Source organism: Musca domestica, unplaced genomic scaffold (genome assembly GCF_030504385.1).
Source record: "Musca domestica strain aabys unplaced genomic scaffold, Musca_domestica.polishedcontigs.V.1.1 29, whole genome shotgun sequence".
Taxonomy (NCBI): Eukaryota; Metazoa; Arthropoda; class Insecta; order Diptera; family Muscidae; genus Musca; species Musca domestica.
This window is the reverse complement of record NW_026712296.1, coordinates 2,997,824-3,018,546: the sequence shown is the minus strand read 5'-3', so window position 1 is coordinate 3,018,546 and position 20,723 is coordinate 2,997,824. Positions and strand designations below refer to the sequence as shown.

The 20,723-nt window shown below is 34.4% G+C and overlaps 1 protein-coding gene across 1 annotated transcript in view; it reads left to right on the top strand.

Moving 5' to 3' along the window:
- The window catches only part of LOC101896256 (leucine-rich repeats and immunoglobulin-like domains protein 1), a 30,823-nt gene extending 13,608 nt beyond the window's left edge, over positions 1 to 17,215 (top strand). Inside the window, exons 2-4 of the mRNA XM_005190748.4 lie at positions 10,414 to 11,428; positions 15,264 to 15,462; positions 15,549 to 17,215. Of these exons, the coding sequence (XP_005190805.2) occupies positions 10,414 to 11,428; positions 15,264 to 15,462; positions 15,549 to 16,507 (2,173 nt within the window). The 3' untranslated portion in view covers positions 16,508 to 17,215. The remainder of the gene's footprint in view (positions 1 to 10,413; positions 11,429 to 15,263; positions 15,463 to 15,548) is intronic.
- Positions 17,216 to 20,723: the final 3,508 nt, after the last annotated feature.

Genomic DNA, 20,723 nt, shown 5'->3' with positions numbered 1-20,723 from the left:
GCAAATTATGATTTTGCATGATTGATTAACTTTATCCATTGACGAAGTTTTCTTAATGTTGCAAGTAAATGTACAAAATCGGCCGAAAATTTACATAGCAGCTATATTCAAATCTGAACCGATTTCAATATTATGTGACAAATTTATTTGTAGACCAAATGCCATCACATATTCCAAATTTCATTGAATTTGGAGGTACATAGCATGTTTGGTGCATCAAATACACGGAATCGGCCGAAACTAAAAATGGAAGATATATCCAAACCTCAACCGATTTTAATATAATTTGACAAATAAATTTTAAGACCAAAATCCATAACACATTTCAAATTTTATTGACATTTGATATACATATCTTGTTCTTTTTATGCATCAAATCCATGAAATCGGCCGAAAATATATATTTTTTTTGACTAAATTCACATTTCAAATTTCATAGAAATTGGAGATGCATCGGAAAAATTCAAACTTCCTATATCCTATATCTAAATCTCAACCAAATTCAATATCATTTGGCTAATTATTTTTTTTACCAAATTTCGTTACACATGCCAAATTTGAAGACTGTACCTGTAACCGATCAGTAGATGTGTGCATACAAATTTACATTTTTTGGAGGTACCTCCGGTTCTGATGCTATATCTGCATTTCAAAAATTTATATAGGGTATTTTACTTTCAGGCGATGCGATTTGCAGGGAAATATGTTCAACGGTGTTTGAACAAGCAAACAATCAAACCTATAAACATTTTCCTCTTTTAAAGATATAGATTTTCTGTCGGAGAATATAGTACCCATTGTAAACAGCAAATACCAACTTTTGTAATATTCCTTTGAACTATAACGCTAAACTAAAGAAAATATCGAATAAAGTGAGGTACCATTATATGCCAGAAGTAGAACCCATTGCGAACTCCAAATTCTAAATTTCAAAGAATTCCGGTAAAAAAGTGGTTAAAATCGGCAAAAACCCGAATTTTAGGAGGTACTATGGAGGGCTATGCGCAGCGGTGGCAATAGCCATAGTAAGTAGTATCCATTGTGAACTCGAAATTCTAATTTGAAACATTTCCGGTGAAAAATGTGGTCAAATCATTAAAATACCAAAATTTTTGGAGGCACACTTGGGCATATAGATATAGACGGATGGACATGGTTAAATCTAAAATAGATATTTCGAGGTATTACTAGCGAAATGACAAACTTAAAGAAGTTAAATGGAATTATTCGGTATTGCCGACAGCTGCATAACATCAGCCAATGTTCGGTTGTTTAAATATATTTTGATTAGCGTTATGTTTATTCAAACTGTTGACCCTTCATAGAAGCGGTTCCAAGGGAGTGGGCCAATATTTTCCATTTCGTATCTGACATTTGTCTGATAGAAATATTAAAACGTATCAGATTTGCATTATATATCGACTACTTGCTTTCTTTATTATATGAGATATTTGATAATATTTGGAAAAGTTCGCGTTTTATGGAAGTTATAGTTATTTTAAATTTTGAACCGTTGTGGAGTAGTTCAATTTTGTCCATCTTTACAACAGATTCTGTGTTGATAGAAGTATTGGGATGTGCGAGTTTGAAATCAGATGCTCATTTTGCGTTTTATGTGCTCAATGGTTATTCCAAATTTTTACCCTTTGCGGGGGAGGTACTAGAAGGAGTCGTCCGTTCAATTCATACCAGACCTTGTTTTAGTAAAAATAATGAAATGTGCGAAATTTGAAGATAATCGGACTCTTTGTGGGGGAGGTACCAGAAAGAGTGGTGGGATATCTTCCATCTTCACACCAGGTCTTGCTTAAGTAGAAGTATTGGGAAGTGTGAAATTTGAAAAGAATCGGATGCTCATTTCACTTCATGGTTATTCAAAATTTTGACCCATTGTGGCGCAGGTACCGGAAGGAGTGGTTTGATATCTACCATCTTCACACCAGATCTTTTGTTAGCAAAAATGTGTAAAATTTTAAGACAATCGGACAATTTAACATTTTATAAAAGTTATAATTATTCGAAAGTTTGACACTTTGTGAGGGAGGTAATTGATGGAGTGGACCAATATTGTCCATTTTCGCAACTGACCTAGCATTGGAATGTAAAAAGTTTGCACTGAATCGAATGATCCTTTCTCTTTCTATCAGGTAAATTATTTTCTTTGACAATTTTACCCATCTGCGAACTTGATGTAAGTTTTACAATAATATTACGATGTACCAAGTTTGGACCAAATCGGATACTATCTTCCAGAGTTATCGTGCACAGCAGCCAGACTGGCATCTCTAGATCGACTCCAAATGTCTTGAAAATTAAAAATATAGGTCAGTCTTCTGACACCTTCGTAACCTTCGCACACCCCAATAGAGCCCACAATGTCGTCAAAACAGTGCACATGACAATATTTGTATCAAATTGTATGTCTGGTGGTAAATTGGAAAATACTTTCCAATTCCTTCTGTTATTTTCCCCACAAAGGGTCTAATTTTGAACAAATCTTACTTCCTTAGAAACGGCCAAAAAATTCGAAAAATCCTGTATTCCATGTGAGTCAGGTGCCAAAATCGAAAACAAGCTATTTCTCTCCAGGAAGTAATTCACAAAATGTAATCCTGTAATATATTTTTGAATATTATAGATCGTTGACGGGTTGAGATTTATGTTTTGGAATATTCTATTAAATGACCACATAATGGGTTAATGTAATATTGAACCAAAAAGACTCCTAAGTAGAACGGTTGCCACATTACATCCTCCTACCAGAACGTTTCCTTTTTGATACGGCCAAAACGTGCCTTATCGAAATAACGGTTTTAGACTCAAGGTTTGGAGGATATTTGGAGTCGATTTAGTAATGTCCGTCCGTTCGTCTGTCTGTCTGGCTCCCTCTTGCTCACGATAACTCTCGAAGGGAGTATGCGATTTGGTTCAAACTTGGTACATCGTAATATTATTGTCAAACATAGATCGTGTTCTGAGATGGACAATATCGGTCCACACTCTCTGGTACCTCCCTTATAAAAGAAAAAAGAAAATAATTTTCTGCACAGAAAGAGAAAGAATAATCCGATTTTGATCCAACTTTGCAAATCCTAATATTTGCATCAGTGCTATGTCAGGTGCGAAAATAGACAAAACGGTCCACTTCATCCAGTACCTCATCCAGAAAGGGTCAACATTTTGAATAAATATAACTCTTATAAAATGTGATATAAGTATAAGTGATTGTCTTAATTGTCAAACATAGATCGAGTTCTGAGATGGACAATATCGGTCCACACTCTCTGGTACCTCCCTTATAAAAGAAAAAAGAAAATAATTTTCTGCACAGAAAGAGAAAGAATAATCCGATTTTGATCCAACTTTGCAAATCCTAATATTTGCATCAGTGCTATGTCAGGTGCGAAAATAGACAAAACGGTCCACTTCATCCAGTACCTCATCCAGAAAGGGTCAACATTTTGAATAAATATAACTCTTATAAAATGTGATATAAGTATAAGTGATTGTCTTAATTGTCAAACATAGATCGAGTTCTGAGATGGACAATATCGGTCCACACTCTCTGGTACCTCCCTTATAAAAGAAAAAAGAAAATAATTTTCTGCACAGAAAGAGAAAGAATAATCCGATTTTGATCCAACTTGCAAATCCTAATATTTGCATCAGTGCTATGTCAGGTGCGAAAATAGACAAAACGGTCCACTTCATCCAGTACCTCATCCAGAAAGGGTCAACATTTTGAATAAATATAACTCTTATAAAATGTGATATAAGTATAAGTTATTGTCTTAAAATTACAAACATTAACATCCGATTCCATTCAGACTTGGCACATCTCAATATTTCAATCAACACAAGATCAGAAATAAATATGGCAGAAATCGGACCATTCCTTTTGGTAACTCCCCTACAATAGGTCAAAGTTGTCATTTTCGCAACTATGATTTTTCATAGGTACATATATTCCAAAACGTGCTTCATCGAAATAACGGACCTAGAGCATAACTAGGTTTCCTTGGACCAAATCCATTTCAGTTAAAAAAATTGAATATCCATTGAAGCTCATAAAACGCGAAATTGATGTCCGGTTGCATTCAGACTTGGCACATATCAATATTTCCATCAACACAAGATCGGTTATAAAGATGGGAGGGATCGGACCATTTCTTTTGGTACCTCCCTAACATAGGGTTTAAGATTTTGAAAAACCAAACGCTCAAAGAAAGCGTAATAAGCATCCAACTCTCTTCAAATTTCACACATATACATAATACTCGGTCGACTATATGTGGCACCTCGCACGCACATTTAATATTTTCTAAAAATTATCACATATCTCATATAAAGCAGTCAATATAGTCCAAGGCTAACACGTCGCAATATTTATATCATTTTTATGTAGGTACGATACGAAATGGACAATATTGGCCCATTCCTTCGGAACCTACTCCATAGAGGGTCAACAACCTGAATAATCATAACGGAAGTCAAAATTTATTTAAATATTCGAACATTGCCTGATGGTATATATCTATCGGCAAAACCGACTGATATTTTCTCACTTGTTAGTCATAGCTCTTGGAGGTAGTGGTAACAAATAATAATAGCAACAGGACAAAAATACTTTTCTTGCATACATAGGAAAATTCCTTGAATTCCACTTTCTTGAACTACCTCCATTAAGAATTATTAGCATTATAGTTCATATTTTTCTGAAAATATTCCAATGATATTGCGACAGGGTCACACAGTATGTACAAAGTATCGAGAAAAATATGACGACGAAATGACTTAATTGAATTTTATTTTTTATTGCTACATTCAATCAATGATGATCAGAAGGCCAATTAGGTCGTGTGACAATTAAATTTCGTAGCTGTTGATATTTTCATTTGCAAGATGACGAGAGAACAATAAATATGTGCGACTCATTTTTGCCTGTAAGACAAACAAAAAAAGAAACATGACTATCGATTGGAATAACCCAGTATAGCATTTGAAGAACTTGTAAATAAATAGTGCTCTTGCTTAAGAAAACGAGTGAGAAACACGTAAAAACTTTGGTCTGAGCGAACTTTTCTTAACTCCTCGCCCAATAAGAAACCTATATTTCAGTCAAATCGCATGTAAATTGTGATAAATAAAATATGAGGTTATCGCCATTAGGGTTTTTTTTTTAAATCTAGTCCTACATTCAAAAACGATTAGCGAGCATTAGTCTCAGCAAAGAAATAAAAAATAAATTAGATCACTTTTTTGGCAGCTGTTTACTGTTGATCTATGGTATATTTAGAAAATCTGCATATTCCAAAAGAAAAAATTGGGAATCACATATGACGAATAGATTTTCAAAAGATAATCCAAAGCATTTACTTTCAGCATTACTAGTAGGTTGGGAATTATAGATTATTCCTTAAAGAATTACAATTAAATCGACTTAATTTTTTTTTTTCAAGTAATGAGCAACGTTGAGCAATAAGTAAACAGATCCGCACATTTTTTGCCGATGTTACAAAATTAAAATAAAGAGAAAAAATTAAAATATTATATTCAAAATTTTGACCCTTTGTGGGGGAGGTACTAGAAGGAGTGGGGCGATATATCCCACCTTCAGACCAGATCTTGGGTTAAAAAATATTATAATGATGATTGTTCATTTTCGCACCTGACCTAGCACTGATTATCCTTTTTTTCTGAGCAGTTAAATATTTTCGACCTTTTGTGGGGGACGTACCAGAAGGAGTGGATCGACGTTGCCCATCTCTGAACTCGATTTAAGTTTGACAATAATATTACGATGTACCAAGTTTGGATCAAATCGGATACTCCCTTCGAGAGCACCAGACGGACGGACACCGCAAGATCGACTCCAAATGTCCTGAAACAGATTTGACCTAAAGAGACATAGGGTCTAAAATTATTGTTTCGACTAGGTACGTTTTGACCGTATCAAATTATACATACCCTCTGTAGCCATATGGCTGAGGATATAACAAATAAAAGTATATGAATTGAAACGAGTTCCACTTTAAACTGCAAAAACCAGAAAGACCTTTGAATAATGCTGTTAAACTTTTCAAAAAATGAGATATGCCCCCTGTAGCCATATGGCTGAGGCCGTTGTATGGGGGCCATACCAAATCATCTTAAATGCCATGGTAAAGGATTATTAGAATTACCGATTATTGGTGGGTATCGTTATATGTGCGCTATAGGCAAACGTGGAGCTAAATATTCAATGTCTTGCCACCGGAGCTAGAACACATTATGAACTACAAATACCAATTTTTAGACAAATCCGTGGAAAATTGTGGCAAAAATGACCAAAATACCGAATATCGGGAGATACCGTTATATTGGGGCTATACCAAAACGTGGACCTATATATACTATGTTCTGCCACCCGATACGAACTACATATTCTAATTTTTAAACAAATCCGTGGAAAATTGTGGCAAAAATGATCAAAATACCGAATATCGGGAGGTGCCGTTATATGGCGGCTATACCAAAACGTGGAACGGTGCATCTCATTTTCACTACCAACCATCCTAGACATAATACAAATTGTTCTGCCAAATTTTGAAGCTCTACGTTAAATAATGTGGGCTATGTCGTGATTTCAACAGAAAAACGGACAGACGGACACCTTTAAATCGACTAAGAATTTTATACTGATCATAAATATACAGGGTGACAGCTCATTATATTGTTTACAAGCGTATACTTTATGGGGTCTACGACGAATATTTAGGGATCTTGGTGGAGGGTATAAAAAGTGGAAAAGGGTGATTTTGGTCCTTCTATTTAGGTTACTTGGCGATGTAATTTTTCAAAACGCCGATACGCGTATCTTCTATTTTAGGCTCTACTCGATTTTTCTTGCAATTATGGAAAAAAATGATTTTTGTCGCACAGTGTTATTGTCGAACGATGATAGTCGTCTTTGGGCGATGTCGTATACATGCCTAAAGTTACACAATATAATTGATCTTCATAAAACGTGTTCTTCCCTACTGCCATTGAAACAGTCCTCTTGAAAAATGCATGGAATTTTTTGTAGTCTATTACATAATTTTTGCTAGAGGAGGAAGAACTGTTGTAGGCCATAAAAAGCAATCACACGTAGCTAAAAATAACACTTTAACGGCGTGTATGGAATGTGTTGAAAAGGACATCAGTTCTTTTTTTTTTGCAACTGGCAGAATGAAGAATGTTGGCAATAGATTTTTTTGCTTCATGTCGACACCATTAATCTATAGATGAATAATTTGTGTGATTCCTGCGTTGGTAACCAACCATCCATCCATCATCTATCACAACAAATGGGATTTCTTCAATCAAGCCATCTTCTTGGAGAGCAGACAAATGATTTGATGGCGACAACGACATTGTTGTTTGCAGTTAGTCGATGATTTTATCACATCTTTAACAATTTGACGTATTTTTTTTGCACAGCGTTGTCGTCTCCTTCATTTCTCATATGAATTATGCATCGAGTGAAAATCTTTGTGACCACTGGCATACTTGCACCAGACTCTGTTTAATTATAGGCTGACCAGGCGCCATATAATAATATGATCACATATCATAGTGATGGGAGGAACATCTTGTCAAAAGAATTGGAAAAAAATTGAGTTTGGTGACATTGAATGTCCAGACATAGACGTGTTAGAATTTTCTTTGCACCGGCTCCGAACGAGACACATTCCATTTTTAGAAATATATTTCTTTTCTAATTCTATTTTTATACCAAACTCAGACAGGCTCCATCGTTTATGTTAGAAGACAGTTTTGCAATATAGCAATTTGTAGTCGGGCGCCACACGATCATTAGATAGACGGCAACATTATTTATGAGTGATTGATTATATTTTTATGTGGAGGAAGTTTAACAGATTTACTGGTTTTTATTTGAATTCTTTATAGAGTTGTAAAAAAATGGAGCTTAGATCAGGGTTTCTGGAGTCGAAGGATAAAAGTCTGTTAATAATAGCTTTTCTGACAAATTTTCAAATTCAATTTTTCATTGTCGGCCAACCTTTATCACTTCTATGTGGTTTGACCATCTTTGGAGATAAGAAACAGTAGAAACTGGATTGGAAATTGTATGTTCTCGCTTAAGATATTAACACAATTCTAATCCTGATGACCAATATAACTGCCAAGTCAGTTGAAAATCCACCCAGTTAAAACCCTCCACCATAAGGTATATATACCTTTTGAAGAATATAAACATTCTCAAATCTTCGATGATAGAAGAGAAGTTGGTCCTCCCTGTAGAGATGCCCTATAATTGGCCAGATTTAGTCTGTGTGCATTTGTTGGGAAAAACATACGAAATTACTGGCCTGACCAGAAGATCCAAACTCCATTTGCGGTTATAGCGCGATGGTAGTCCAGCTTACGGCTTTCACTTTCCCTAAAGTGTAGCCAACGAGCTTAACAAATTTCCAGATATTTTTTTCGTCCGCTTTTTATCCCCTTCACCTTGAAAAGGAGGGTATATTTACTTTGCCATTCGGTTCGTAACATCCCTAAATATTCCTCATATACCCCATAAAGTATATATATTCATAATCAGAAAAAATTTCTAAATCGATTTAACGATGTCCGTATGTCTGTCTGTCCGTCTTTCTGTAAACAGCCCACATTATTTGATGTAAAGTTTTAACATTTGGTAGAACAATTTGTATTGTGTCCGGTTGGATGGTTTGGTATTGGAAATGAGATATATTGGTCCACGTTTTGGTATAGTCCCCATATAACGGTACCTGCCGATATTCGTTATTTTGATGATTTTCGCCAAATTTTTTCACGAATTTGTCTAAAAATTGTTATTTGTGGGCCATAATGGGTTCTAGCTCCGGTGGCGAAACATTGTATGTACAGGTCCACGTTTTTGTGTAGCACCCACATAATGGTACCTCTCAAGATTCGGTTTCATCTGAAAATATGGCAAGAACCTCGAATATATAAAATCGTTAGGAACCGCTATATCGTGCCACTATAATGTACATCTACAGGGTGAGATAAAAAAACTGCAACAATGTTAAACGCTATAATTTTTATTTTATTATATTTATTTATTTATTTATTTTTTTTTGAATGAAAACAAAAAATGTCGGAAGTAGCGTCAAATTTTAGAATAAATATAGATTTGTTCGAATTGGTCACCTTTGCCACGAATTGTGGCCTTCAAACGGCCAATGAAACCATCACATGCTGCCCGAATGTTGCTCTGCGGTATTTTAGCCCATTCCCGGCGAAGCGCTTTCTTGAGATGATCGACACTTGGGTATTTTTTAGTACCAATCTTGCTTCCCAAAATACTCAAGACACAATAGTCCAACGGATTGGTGTCCGGAACTTTTAGCGGCCATTTTGCGCTGGAAATGAAGCGAGGAACCTCATTTTGTAACCATTCATGGGTGGCTCGTGCTGAGTGCCCGCACTATCCTGCTCCGGCAGTCCTGTTGGAATGTCCAAGGTCTGCGGTCAAAATGTTTGCGTGCCCAAGGCTTTAATACACCATTCAGAATATTTTCGCGATAATATTCGGCATTTATTCTTATCGGCTGTTATAGCGGCCCACACCATCACAATGACTGGCGCTTGAATTCTGGTGGCCAACTGAGAAGGAGAAAACCAAATTCGGCAGTTCACCACTTTCGGGCACGCGAAGCAACTCTTTAGCTCTTTTAAATCTATTTTCTTTCTGCACATTTTGAAATTTCAATGGCTTTACCCCGAGCTCGTTTTTCAATATTTGCCGAATGGAATATTGCGATATGTCCAGCTCACGAGCCATTTTTCAGACTGAAGTTGGTTGCAGTTTTTTCATCTCACCCTGTTTTTTGCACTATATTTGCAAGAGAGGCTTCTATCCAATTCGGCAGAAAATCGTGACCTTCTCTTCCATTATCCTTTCTTTATGTATCAATCATAGCTCTGCGGTTCTCATTGTGAAGCCATTAACAATGGTTCCTCTCACTCACTCGTATTTATAACTATTGTTCTCTTTGTTGTTTACATGCATTCGTTGATTTGGGTATTCTCTCTTACGAATGGACGTGGCTGTCATTACGCGGGAATATTGTAAAATAACATGGATTGTTATTTCTGAAGCCTTTATGTACAGACAAAAAGCTATAAATACGAGTGAGTTGATGTCAGCAAGTGAGTTATGTTTCAGAGACGTTAAATTGTTCTGTAATGAAAAGTAAAATTGGAAAAACGTTAAAAAAAAGCTGTATGTTAAGTAGATTTGACAAAAGAATCGTAATCCAAACGAATCGTCGTTTTATTTGATGCAAGTCTCTCCGCTCAGTTAAAACCAAATTACATAACAATATACAATAATTAATCCAAAGAAAAATTAAAATTAACATATTCTCTTTTCTCTTTCAGATCTGTTCCGGAATTGCCATTTCGAGGGTTATCGAATGTCGAGTATCTGGGCATAGGCGACAATGAACTCGAAGAGGTACCTAAGCATATGCTAAATCATATGCCGGTGGTAAAAACTCTCGATATTGGACGGTGTCGCATAAAATCTGTGCTGCAAGACGATTTCAAAGGCATACAAATGCTAATGAATCTCTTCATGCCGAGTAATAATATAACACGCCTGGATCGCAACACGTTTCCACCCAATCTGGTGACACTACATTTGGGACGTAACCAAATCGAAAATCTCAATGGAACTTTGCGGCACCTGAACAAATTGGAATCACTTTTCATCAATATGAATCGTATTGCCAGCTTGGATGACGAACTGCCCGAATCGAATCGTCTCAAATTGATTATAGCTCAAAATAATCGTATTGAACGTTTGCCGGAGAGTATGCGAAATCTGAATAAATTGGAAACGTTGTACATACAACAGAATCGCATACAAAGCCTGGATCGTGTCCTGAAGAATGCCCACAATCTCAATGAATTGTATGCCTCGAATAATCGCATTGAACTGTTGGCCAGTGATGAGTTTCAGTATGCCACTAAATTGGAAGAGCTATATCTGTGCAGCAATCGAATACAATCGTTAAACGGTTCTCTGTTGCCATTGAAAAAGTTGTACAAGGCGAACTTTTCATTCAATGCCATCGAAGAGTTTTCCATGGATGAAATACGTGGCCTGCTGACCCTTAAGCAATTGGATCTATCGAATAATCTCATAAGGAAATTGTCCGGAAGTCAAGGCAATAACATTGACAAGAGTTCATATCTAATTGATTTATATCTGGATCACAATGAGTTGACATCTCTGGATGGTGCGTTAATGGGCTTAAACAGTTTGAGGATTCTAGGCTTGACTCACAACCGTTTGGAGCGTATATTACCGGAGGATTTTATTGGTCTGGAAAAGTTGGAAATATTGGAATTGTCCCATAATCGCTTGTTAACACTGAGGGAAATGCAAACGGTAAGTGTGGGCATTATTAATAAATTTCATGAAAAGAGATTTTAAATAATTTATCGTCAACTTTTTTAAATGTTTACCATATTCACTGATATCGAGAGGATTTCCATGAAGGAGGCCCAAAAATAAACTTCTCACTATACAATGTATAAGAAATGATAGAAAAGTAATGTTTTCGGAGAGACTTGTGGCACACTCTTCTGAACAGACCTTCCCATGATGACAACATCAAATATTTTAATATATATTTTTTTTAATAGTGTGTAATCATTTTTGTCTACTAATTGTACGGTCTAGACTCTAGAGCAAGGCTAGGCAAAGAGTATCCCTTGGGATATCTGTGTGTTCACCAACACAATTGTAAAAAATAAATTGTTTTGAATTTTCTGTCAAAATGGTTTTGGGAGAATATTTAGTTTTGTTCGAGCAGTCGCTGAGGAAGGTGCTGTCGGATATTTTTATGAATACACCGTAAGAAATATTGGAGCACAAATATATCTTACTACATATTCGGAACAAATATTTCCGAATTTGGAAAAATTTAAAAATTTAAGATTTATCTTTTTTGATTGAATTCTATTTGATAAAATTTGCATACGAATTCACATGTTAGGAATAGAAATTTATTTCATATTGTTAGACAAATTTATTATCCTTCCAAATTAATGGACATTTTCATATCCCTTGATTTCTCTGTACATATAGTACGTTCTTAGTCAATATTAGGGAAAATAACAGGATGTGATGTTTGTCATTCTGTTTGTAATTCATAGACATAATATTTTAGGACCCAACGCAGGATATGCGTTTCTGATCAGCATAAATTTCTACAACTATTTGCGTATGTCAGCCTGTGGTAATCGGTATTAATTTTTAAAGGATCAACCTAGATGGTTAGGATGTTAAGTCCGAAATTATTATTTGTGTCTAATATTTTTTTTTTTTTAAATTTTTTTTAATAAAAATTATATAAAATTTTTGAAAATGTCAACTTATGTATTTTTTTATTTCAAAATCAAACATAATTGAAATAACTGTGCAAATATATCTTCGAATTGTCTGATCAAAATATTAATTTTTAACAACGAAGTTGTTTTTAAAACGGAAAATTTTAAATTGAAAATTTAAAGATAACCAATTATTTCTCACTCTGTAAAGAGAGGCAAAAAACACTTGCAATATTTTGTTATTTCAAAACACATACAATCACAAAAAATTTTTGAGGCTCTCTGCCTAGCCCTGGTCTAGAGCAGGGCTAGGCAGAGAGTCTCAAAAAATTGTTGTGATTGTATGTGTTTTGAAATAACAAAATATTACAAGTGTTTTTTTGGCTCTCTTTACAGAGTGAGAAATAATTTGTTATCTTTAAATTTTCAATTTAAAATTTTCTATTTTCAAAACAACTTTATTGGTAAAAATTAATATTTTGATCAGAAAATTCGGAGATATATTTGCACAATTATTTCATTATGATTCATTTTAAAATAAAAAAAAAAATATATAAAAGTTGACATTTTCAGAAAATTTATATAATTTTGATATTATTTATGTTTAATAATTTCGGACATAACATGCTAACTATCTAAAGTAATACCGGTTGCCACAGACTGACATACGTAAATAGTCGTAGAATTTTATGCTGATCAAAAAATCATATCCTGCGTTCGGCCCTAAAATATTATTTCTATGAATTACGAACAGAATGACAAACATCAGATCCTGTTCTTGACTAAGAACGTACATATCATTTCAGAGAAATCAAGGGATATGAAAATGTCCACTAATTTGGAAGGACAATACATTTATCTAACAATATTAAATAAATTTATATCCATGTGAATTGGAATGCAAATTTTGTCAAATAGAATTCAATTAACGAATATAAATCTTAAAAGTTGTAATTTTTACAATTTAGGAAATATTTGTTTCAAATATGTAGTAAGATATATTTATTTACATATTTACATATTACATTTACATATTTACATAGTTACATTTACATATTTACATTTACAGAAATTTTATATAATTTTGATGTTATTTGTGTTTAATAATTAATAATACCGATTTCCACAGGCTGACATACGCAGAAACTCATATCATCCGTTGGGTTCTAAAAGATTATTTCTATGAATTACAAACAGAATGATAAACATCGCATCTTGCTATTTTTCCTAATATTGACTAAGACTATACATGACATTTCATAGAAATCGGGGGATATGAAAATATCGACTACTTTAGAAGGACAATTAATTTGTCGGTCAATATGAAATTAATTCCCTCTTTATACAAATTCTGTCAAAAATAAATCAATCAGGTATATAAATCTTAATAGTTGTAATTTTTATAATTTCGGAAATATTTGTTTTAAATATGTAGTAAGATATATTTATGTGATCCAATATTTCCTACGGTGTATTCATAAAAATATCCGACAGCACCTTCTTCATCGACTGCTCGAATAAAACTAAATATTCTCCCAAAACCATTTTGACAGAAAATTCAAAACAATTTATTTTTTACAATTGTGTTGGTGAACACACAGATATCACAAGGGATACACTTTGCCTTGCCCTGGTCTAGAGCAAGATCGAAAATATAAAATATCCAAAATGTATGAAATGTCAAGAAAATAGTTCAAAACCAGTAAGAAAAGTCAAAAATCGGGCGGGGCCGACTATATGATACCCTACATATTTAGTAGAGCTCCTGGAACAAAAGAATTTATTTAAAATAGATCATACCACCTATCAACATTTGGCTTTAGAGCAGTTATAGTTTGGTTTCAGAGGGAACTAATATGTAGGAGGCATATGCAATTCTGAATCGATTTTCACTAAATTTGACGCAGACATTTTAATCTTTTATAAATAGATACATATATAGGATTATATTTAAAAAATATATATATATATGTCAGATCTGAGTTCTACAAAATGGAAAGCTACGTCCCGAAATTCACTCAATTTGGGCTGATATTAGTCATTATTTGCACAATAAACGAGAGATCGGATTAATCTGAAACGATCTTGATAAAATTTGACAAACACCAAATATGTTGAAAAATATAAATGGGAGCTATATCTAAACCGATTTTTGCCAAATTTGATGTACTTGTTTCTAGATTGAATTCGGTCGGATGTGCCAAAATTCAGGTCATTTTGACTATGTAGATATATGGGAGCTATATCCGATTATCACCAATTTCAATAGGGTTCGTCCTTGGGTTAAACAATATTGTTTGGAAAATGTCATCTCAATCGCAAGAATACATGTACAGTCGGACTGACATGCATAAATCGACTCAGAAAGTGATTCTATGAAGATCCTCAAAAGTAACTATGGGTCTATCTCGCTTCCTTCTCTATGTTACAAACAAATGCACGAAGTCAAATATAGCCCTGTAAAATGCGCCAGCAAAAAGTTGATGTGTTAAAACAGTCCATGTGTAAATGCATTATTCGTCAGAAGTCGAATAGAGCTTCCATATATAGCTTCCTTGGATTTCATCCTTATTTTGCCCCAAATTAGTAATTTCAGCTGATTGCAGTAGTTCACAACGAACAGTCATAATACAATACAAATTTAAGTAGTACATAGCTACTCCAAGACATATTAATGAAGTAGGTCAAAAGTTGGGTTAAAATGACATGCCAAATGTTTGGTTAAGCTGTTATCCCAAAAGATATTCGGCTCATGTGTGTCCAAATTTCGATATAAGGTTTTTCGAAAAGTATGACACTTTATTCATTTTTTTAATTGTATAACTTAAAAATTGTTGAATATTCTCTTCAAGAACATGGAATCAAATAAATTATTAAATTTTTTCTTACAGACAGTACTGCCAAGCTTGAAAATTCTCAAAGTGGACTTCAACAATTTGACTGTGCTCGATAAGGACTTCCATGGTCTACCGGTATTGTGTCAAGCCAATTTGACACACAACCAAATTGTTTCGATTTCTCGGGAATTGGTGGCAAAGACCAGTTGCGTCAATCACAATGTACCAGGCCGTTTGGAATTGTATCTTGAAGGTAAGTCGACGACAGGCTTTAATCAAAAGTACAAAACTTTTTAAATTTATTTTTTTATTTTTTATTTTCCCCCTATTCATTTCCAGACAATCCATTTAGCTGCAACATGTTGTTGGATGAATATTGTCCTCTGATGAAAAACACGGAGAAACAAATAAGATTACGCACCAAATGCTTTGAAACCTACGAAGAAATGTGTCAGAGCCGTCAATATATTTTGATGTTGCCAAGTGTGAATCTGAGCCAACAACAAGTTATACCAGTTATAGTACCGTCAACTGAACTCTTGAAGAAAGCAGATAATTTACTGCCACCACTATTTGCACCATTGGCAGGTGGTGGAGCCAACATAAAGCCCTTGATTATAACACCAACAATCAAAATTGTGGAAGCGCCGGTCATAACAATACCGTTGACGACGACAAGCACTACCACCTCGACGACAACAACATCAACGACGACTCCGGCTCCAATAACCACAACTCATGCTATTGATGCAACTAATAACCCCATCATAAACACCCCATTGTCTGACTCAACAACCGCAACACCTGTTAAAGAAGAACAGCTACTAAATGAGACCAACGATAATGAAACCCTAAAACAATCCATGGAAATCACAAATGGAAAAGCAATGCTGAACAACGATGACGACAAAATTGAAACAGCAACCATTCATATGCCAGCACTTAATGCCACCTTGGAAGGTGATGTGGTTACTCCGGAAATACAACAAGAATCTGTGGTCACACAAAAGCCAGCCATTTTAGTTGTGAATATTGACAATGCAGCAACATCGGACACGATTCCCTCTAATCCCGTTGTGGAATCGAAATATTCAACTGTTGAATATATAGCAAATCTGGAAAAAGTTGTTGCTCCCATCGAGGCGGAGCCACCGCAACAGCCGCCGCCGGATGTGCTCATTGAAGAGGACTCAAAATCCAATGCGATACACGAAGAGTATCATAACAATGTCATGACCGATTACGGAAGTGCACCACAAAATTTATTACAGCCGGATGAGCCGCCTGAAAATCCTTAAGAATATATTGATTGATAAATTAATTAATTGATATTATTAATAATTCATCATGTTTATTACAATAATACAACACATACTATAATTAACAATAACAACAACAACAAAAAGTAATAATTTAAGTTTTAATAATATTTGCATAACTTTATGTCTTTGTCGAGAGTATGTACGTACGTATAGGTGATCCAGAACCCCTTCTATTTCCATTCTATTGAGCATTCCTCCGCAGATCGCGATGGTGATATCATGTGATTACAACGAAGACGAGGAAGTAAAAAAAATATTTTCACCCGAAACAAAAAAGGAAAATCCACATCCTTCTAGTATATAACAAAACAAACACACACACACACACACCTACTGACACACTAACTACCTTTGAACTACAAGCAGAATATATTGTTTAGTCATTATTTTTCATCGACAGCAAAGAAAGCTCTTAAGTTTTATGTGTTTTTTATTATTTCTTTGTTTTGTTTTTAAGTTTAGTTTATATTTTTTACATAAAAATTTGTTCTATATACGAAAACATACACACATCATATAACACAATAGAGTACTATTATATACTTCATACATATGTAGCTGGTAAGAAAGGATAATGAGTATGAAAACCCAAAACTAAAGCGATGACACACATACATACAACATACCCATTGTATATAGAATAGTAATGATTAATTAAATTAAACTTAGCTATGAAATGTTGAATATTGTTTTAATTGTTCATGAACGTTTAAGCCACATTTTTGTAATCGGGCCGAGAAGCATTCTCTTTTGGTAGACCTATTGGCAAAAATACATTATTTTAAAAGCCGCGACTATCCGAAGAGGAGAATAAAAAGTTTCCTTACCACCACCGTCGTTGACGATTGTAAAGTATTAGCAAAAATTATTCGTATTGCACTGCAGGTGAATTTTATATATGAAACAAGTAAAGAAGCAGTTAAGTTCGTCCGGTCCGAACCTTTAATACCCCCCACAATTTGAAAAGTAATTCATGTAAAAATAAGTCTGCGAAAGCCGCAAACTCAGTATTGGAGGAACATCAAGTACTAGGAACATCCAATCGAAATTTCAAACAATTCTATAAAAAAAGATGGCTTCAGTCATTAAAACGCCGAATATCGGGAGGAAAAATTATATGGGGGTGATAGGAAAACGTGAACCTATATAGGCAATGTTCTGTCATATCAGCTACTGAATTCTGAATTTTAAACTATTACTTTAGAAAGTGTGGCTAAAATCGCCATTATATCGAATATCTAGAGATACATTTATATGGGGGCTATAGGAAAACGCGGACATATATGAACAATTGTATGCCACAGAAGGTAGATCCCAATAAATCTTTTACTATCAAATTTTAAATTATTGACTGAAATGGCCGGGAGGTACTATTATATGAAAACTATACGAAAAAGTGGATATTTAAAGACAAGGTTCTGCCACAGGAGGTAGACCCCAATATAAACTCAAAATACCAAATGTGAAAATCGTTAAAATACGTAATATGGGTAGGTACAATTATATGGGGGCTATAGGAAAACGTGGACCGATATAGCTCATCTTCGAACTTGATCCGACAGCAGACAAAAGACAACTGTATGTAAAATGTTAGATTCCTATCACATTACGTCTGGCCTCTAGCGTGATTACAACAGACGCATAGACGGACGGACATGGCTAAATCCACTAAGTATTTTACGCTGCGGGGTCTAAAAGTATGGATGAGTTACCAACGGAATGTGTGGAGAGTATATAAAATGTATACCTTTAGTGTACATAAAAAAAACAACCATCACAAACCCTCATATCGAATTTGACGTTAGTATCAAATCAGTTCGGGTTTTATTTATGTTCCTTCAGAACCTTTTATTTATTTCAATCAACAGGGTCTTCAGTCAATCAAATATTGATTAATTTCACAGCAGAATGAAATACAGTTAGGTTTGTGATTTGGCCCAAATTGAATTTCAGCGTTAAAAAATATTCACATTGGAATGGAATTGTAATTTATAGCCTTGTAATCGGGCCTTAACCCTGACGCTAAGCAAAATATCATAATGATCGGTTTAATATTGCGACCTGCCTGTAGAGTGATACATTATATATTGAAACGGTCGTATTCACATGTACAGATCAACTTAGGTCGCCAAGATATGATGATCTGTATACATACTACACGCTGAATCTAGTATCATTAATTCGAGGTGTTACAAACCTTTTGGCTCAACCAAACTAATAATACATCTCAAACAAAAACTAATTTCATTGATGGGGATCTGTGTTTAGATTCAAGACTACAGACTTTTCTAACTTACCTCAACTGGTTAGCCGAAGCACTTTACCAACTATATAAACAAACTTTTTATATTTTTTATATTATAAAATCAATACTGGAATAATTTCTTATTATTATAACAAAATAATACATTAAAATGTTAACTCTTTGTTCACAGCACAGCTCCTCGTACTTTGAAAATTTTAAACGACGGTTTCTAAAAAAACAACAAGGCCAATATGACATACATTTCACAACGTTCAGCTTGCGTATATCATATAATATGAATCTGCCTTTGAGTTGCCAACGCATAATTTTATAGTGTGTGGCACAGCAACATGCCAGACCCAGGCTGATATTCTCCACAATAATCGCATTGCTTATTGTGTCAAACTATGACCGGATATCACATATTTTCGACAGGTAAAAAAAAAATATTTTGTCGGACATATAAATCTTTTTCGTTATTACAAGTTTGATTTACATATAAAAACTGACCAATAAGCAAAAGGTCAGAATATCTGAATTCATGTTGCCATATTTCTTATTGATAATATAACAATAACAGCAAAATTTATACAAATGTAATATTGGTAATGGAAATCGTTTACTTTATATTGAAGAATTGAATTGAATATTTATTTAACGAAATTAATTACAAATTCATTTTGTTAATTTTTTTACTATAATGAAGAAACCGCGAGGAATAACAAAACTGGAATATAAAGAAAATATGTAAGGGTGGGAATACATAAAGTGCAAATTTGGCTGGCTTAAGTCCTAGAGGAACAAAATTCTAAGTCGACATATATATACACTGGTGGCCAAAACTAAAGCAACTTAAATCACAAAGACAATAAATGTCCTGTAACTTTTACAAAAATAAACAAATCGTAATTATTTTTCCAGTTTTATATGAGGGGTTTAATTCACTTTTAAGAAACTTAAAATAAAAATACAAAAATAATTTTGAACGAAAAATAATATGTGGAAAACTAAAATGACCCAATTTTTGCTTGGTCAAAACTAAAGCAACTTTTGATTTTTTATTTTAAAATAATTAAATTTTGGCTAGTAGTTGATAGCATAACCATTATTTTTGATAGCAGCTGCACACCTACGAGGCATTGAATCTATAACACGCTCAATTTGATCATTGGGTGTGCTTTCCCAAAATGTTGTGTTTACTTATTTCCGAATCTCGCTTGACCTTCCTATCTACGATACTCCAAAGGTTTTCTATGGAGTTTAGGTCAGGTGATTGTGCCGGCCATAACAAAACATCAATTTTTGACTCCCGCAACCAATATTTGACAAGTTTTGATAGAAGTTTGGGATCATTGTCATGCTGAAACACCCAAATCAGCCGAATATTTTACTCAGCGTAAGGGAACAACGTGATGTCCAACACATCGTTGTAAACAAACCGATCCACAACTTCCTTTATTTTATGGATAGACCCAAGTCCATAGTAAGAAAAACAGCGCCACGCCATTTTTGACCCTCCCTCATGCTTCACTGTACCTTTGCAACACTGCGGCTTGAGTCCTTCATTTTTTGGTCTTCTCACCGTAAAATTTTTCACGTCTGAGCCTTTAATATTGAACGTAGACTCATCCCAGAAATAATGTTTTTTCCATTGAGCTTGATTCCACTTAATATTATCGTTTCCGAAAGCCTTTTTGATTTTTTCAGATATAAATGGTTTTTTGATGTCTTACGGGTATGCAGACCAGCTGCCACTACTCGTCTACGTACTGATCTCCAGCTTATATCCAATGATTGCTCTGTCACCAATCCAGTTGAACTCTTAAATAGTTGTTTTTTATTTCTCTCACAATTTGTGGATTAGTACGGGCTGAAGTTTTTCACGGCCTTCATCGGTTATAGACTGTTACTACTGATCCAGTTTCAAAAAACCGACTTAGTATACAG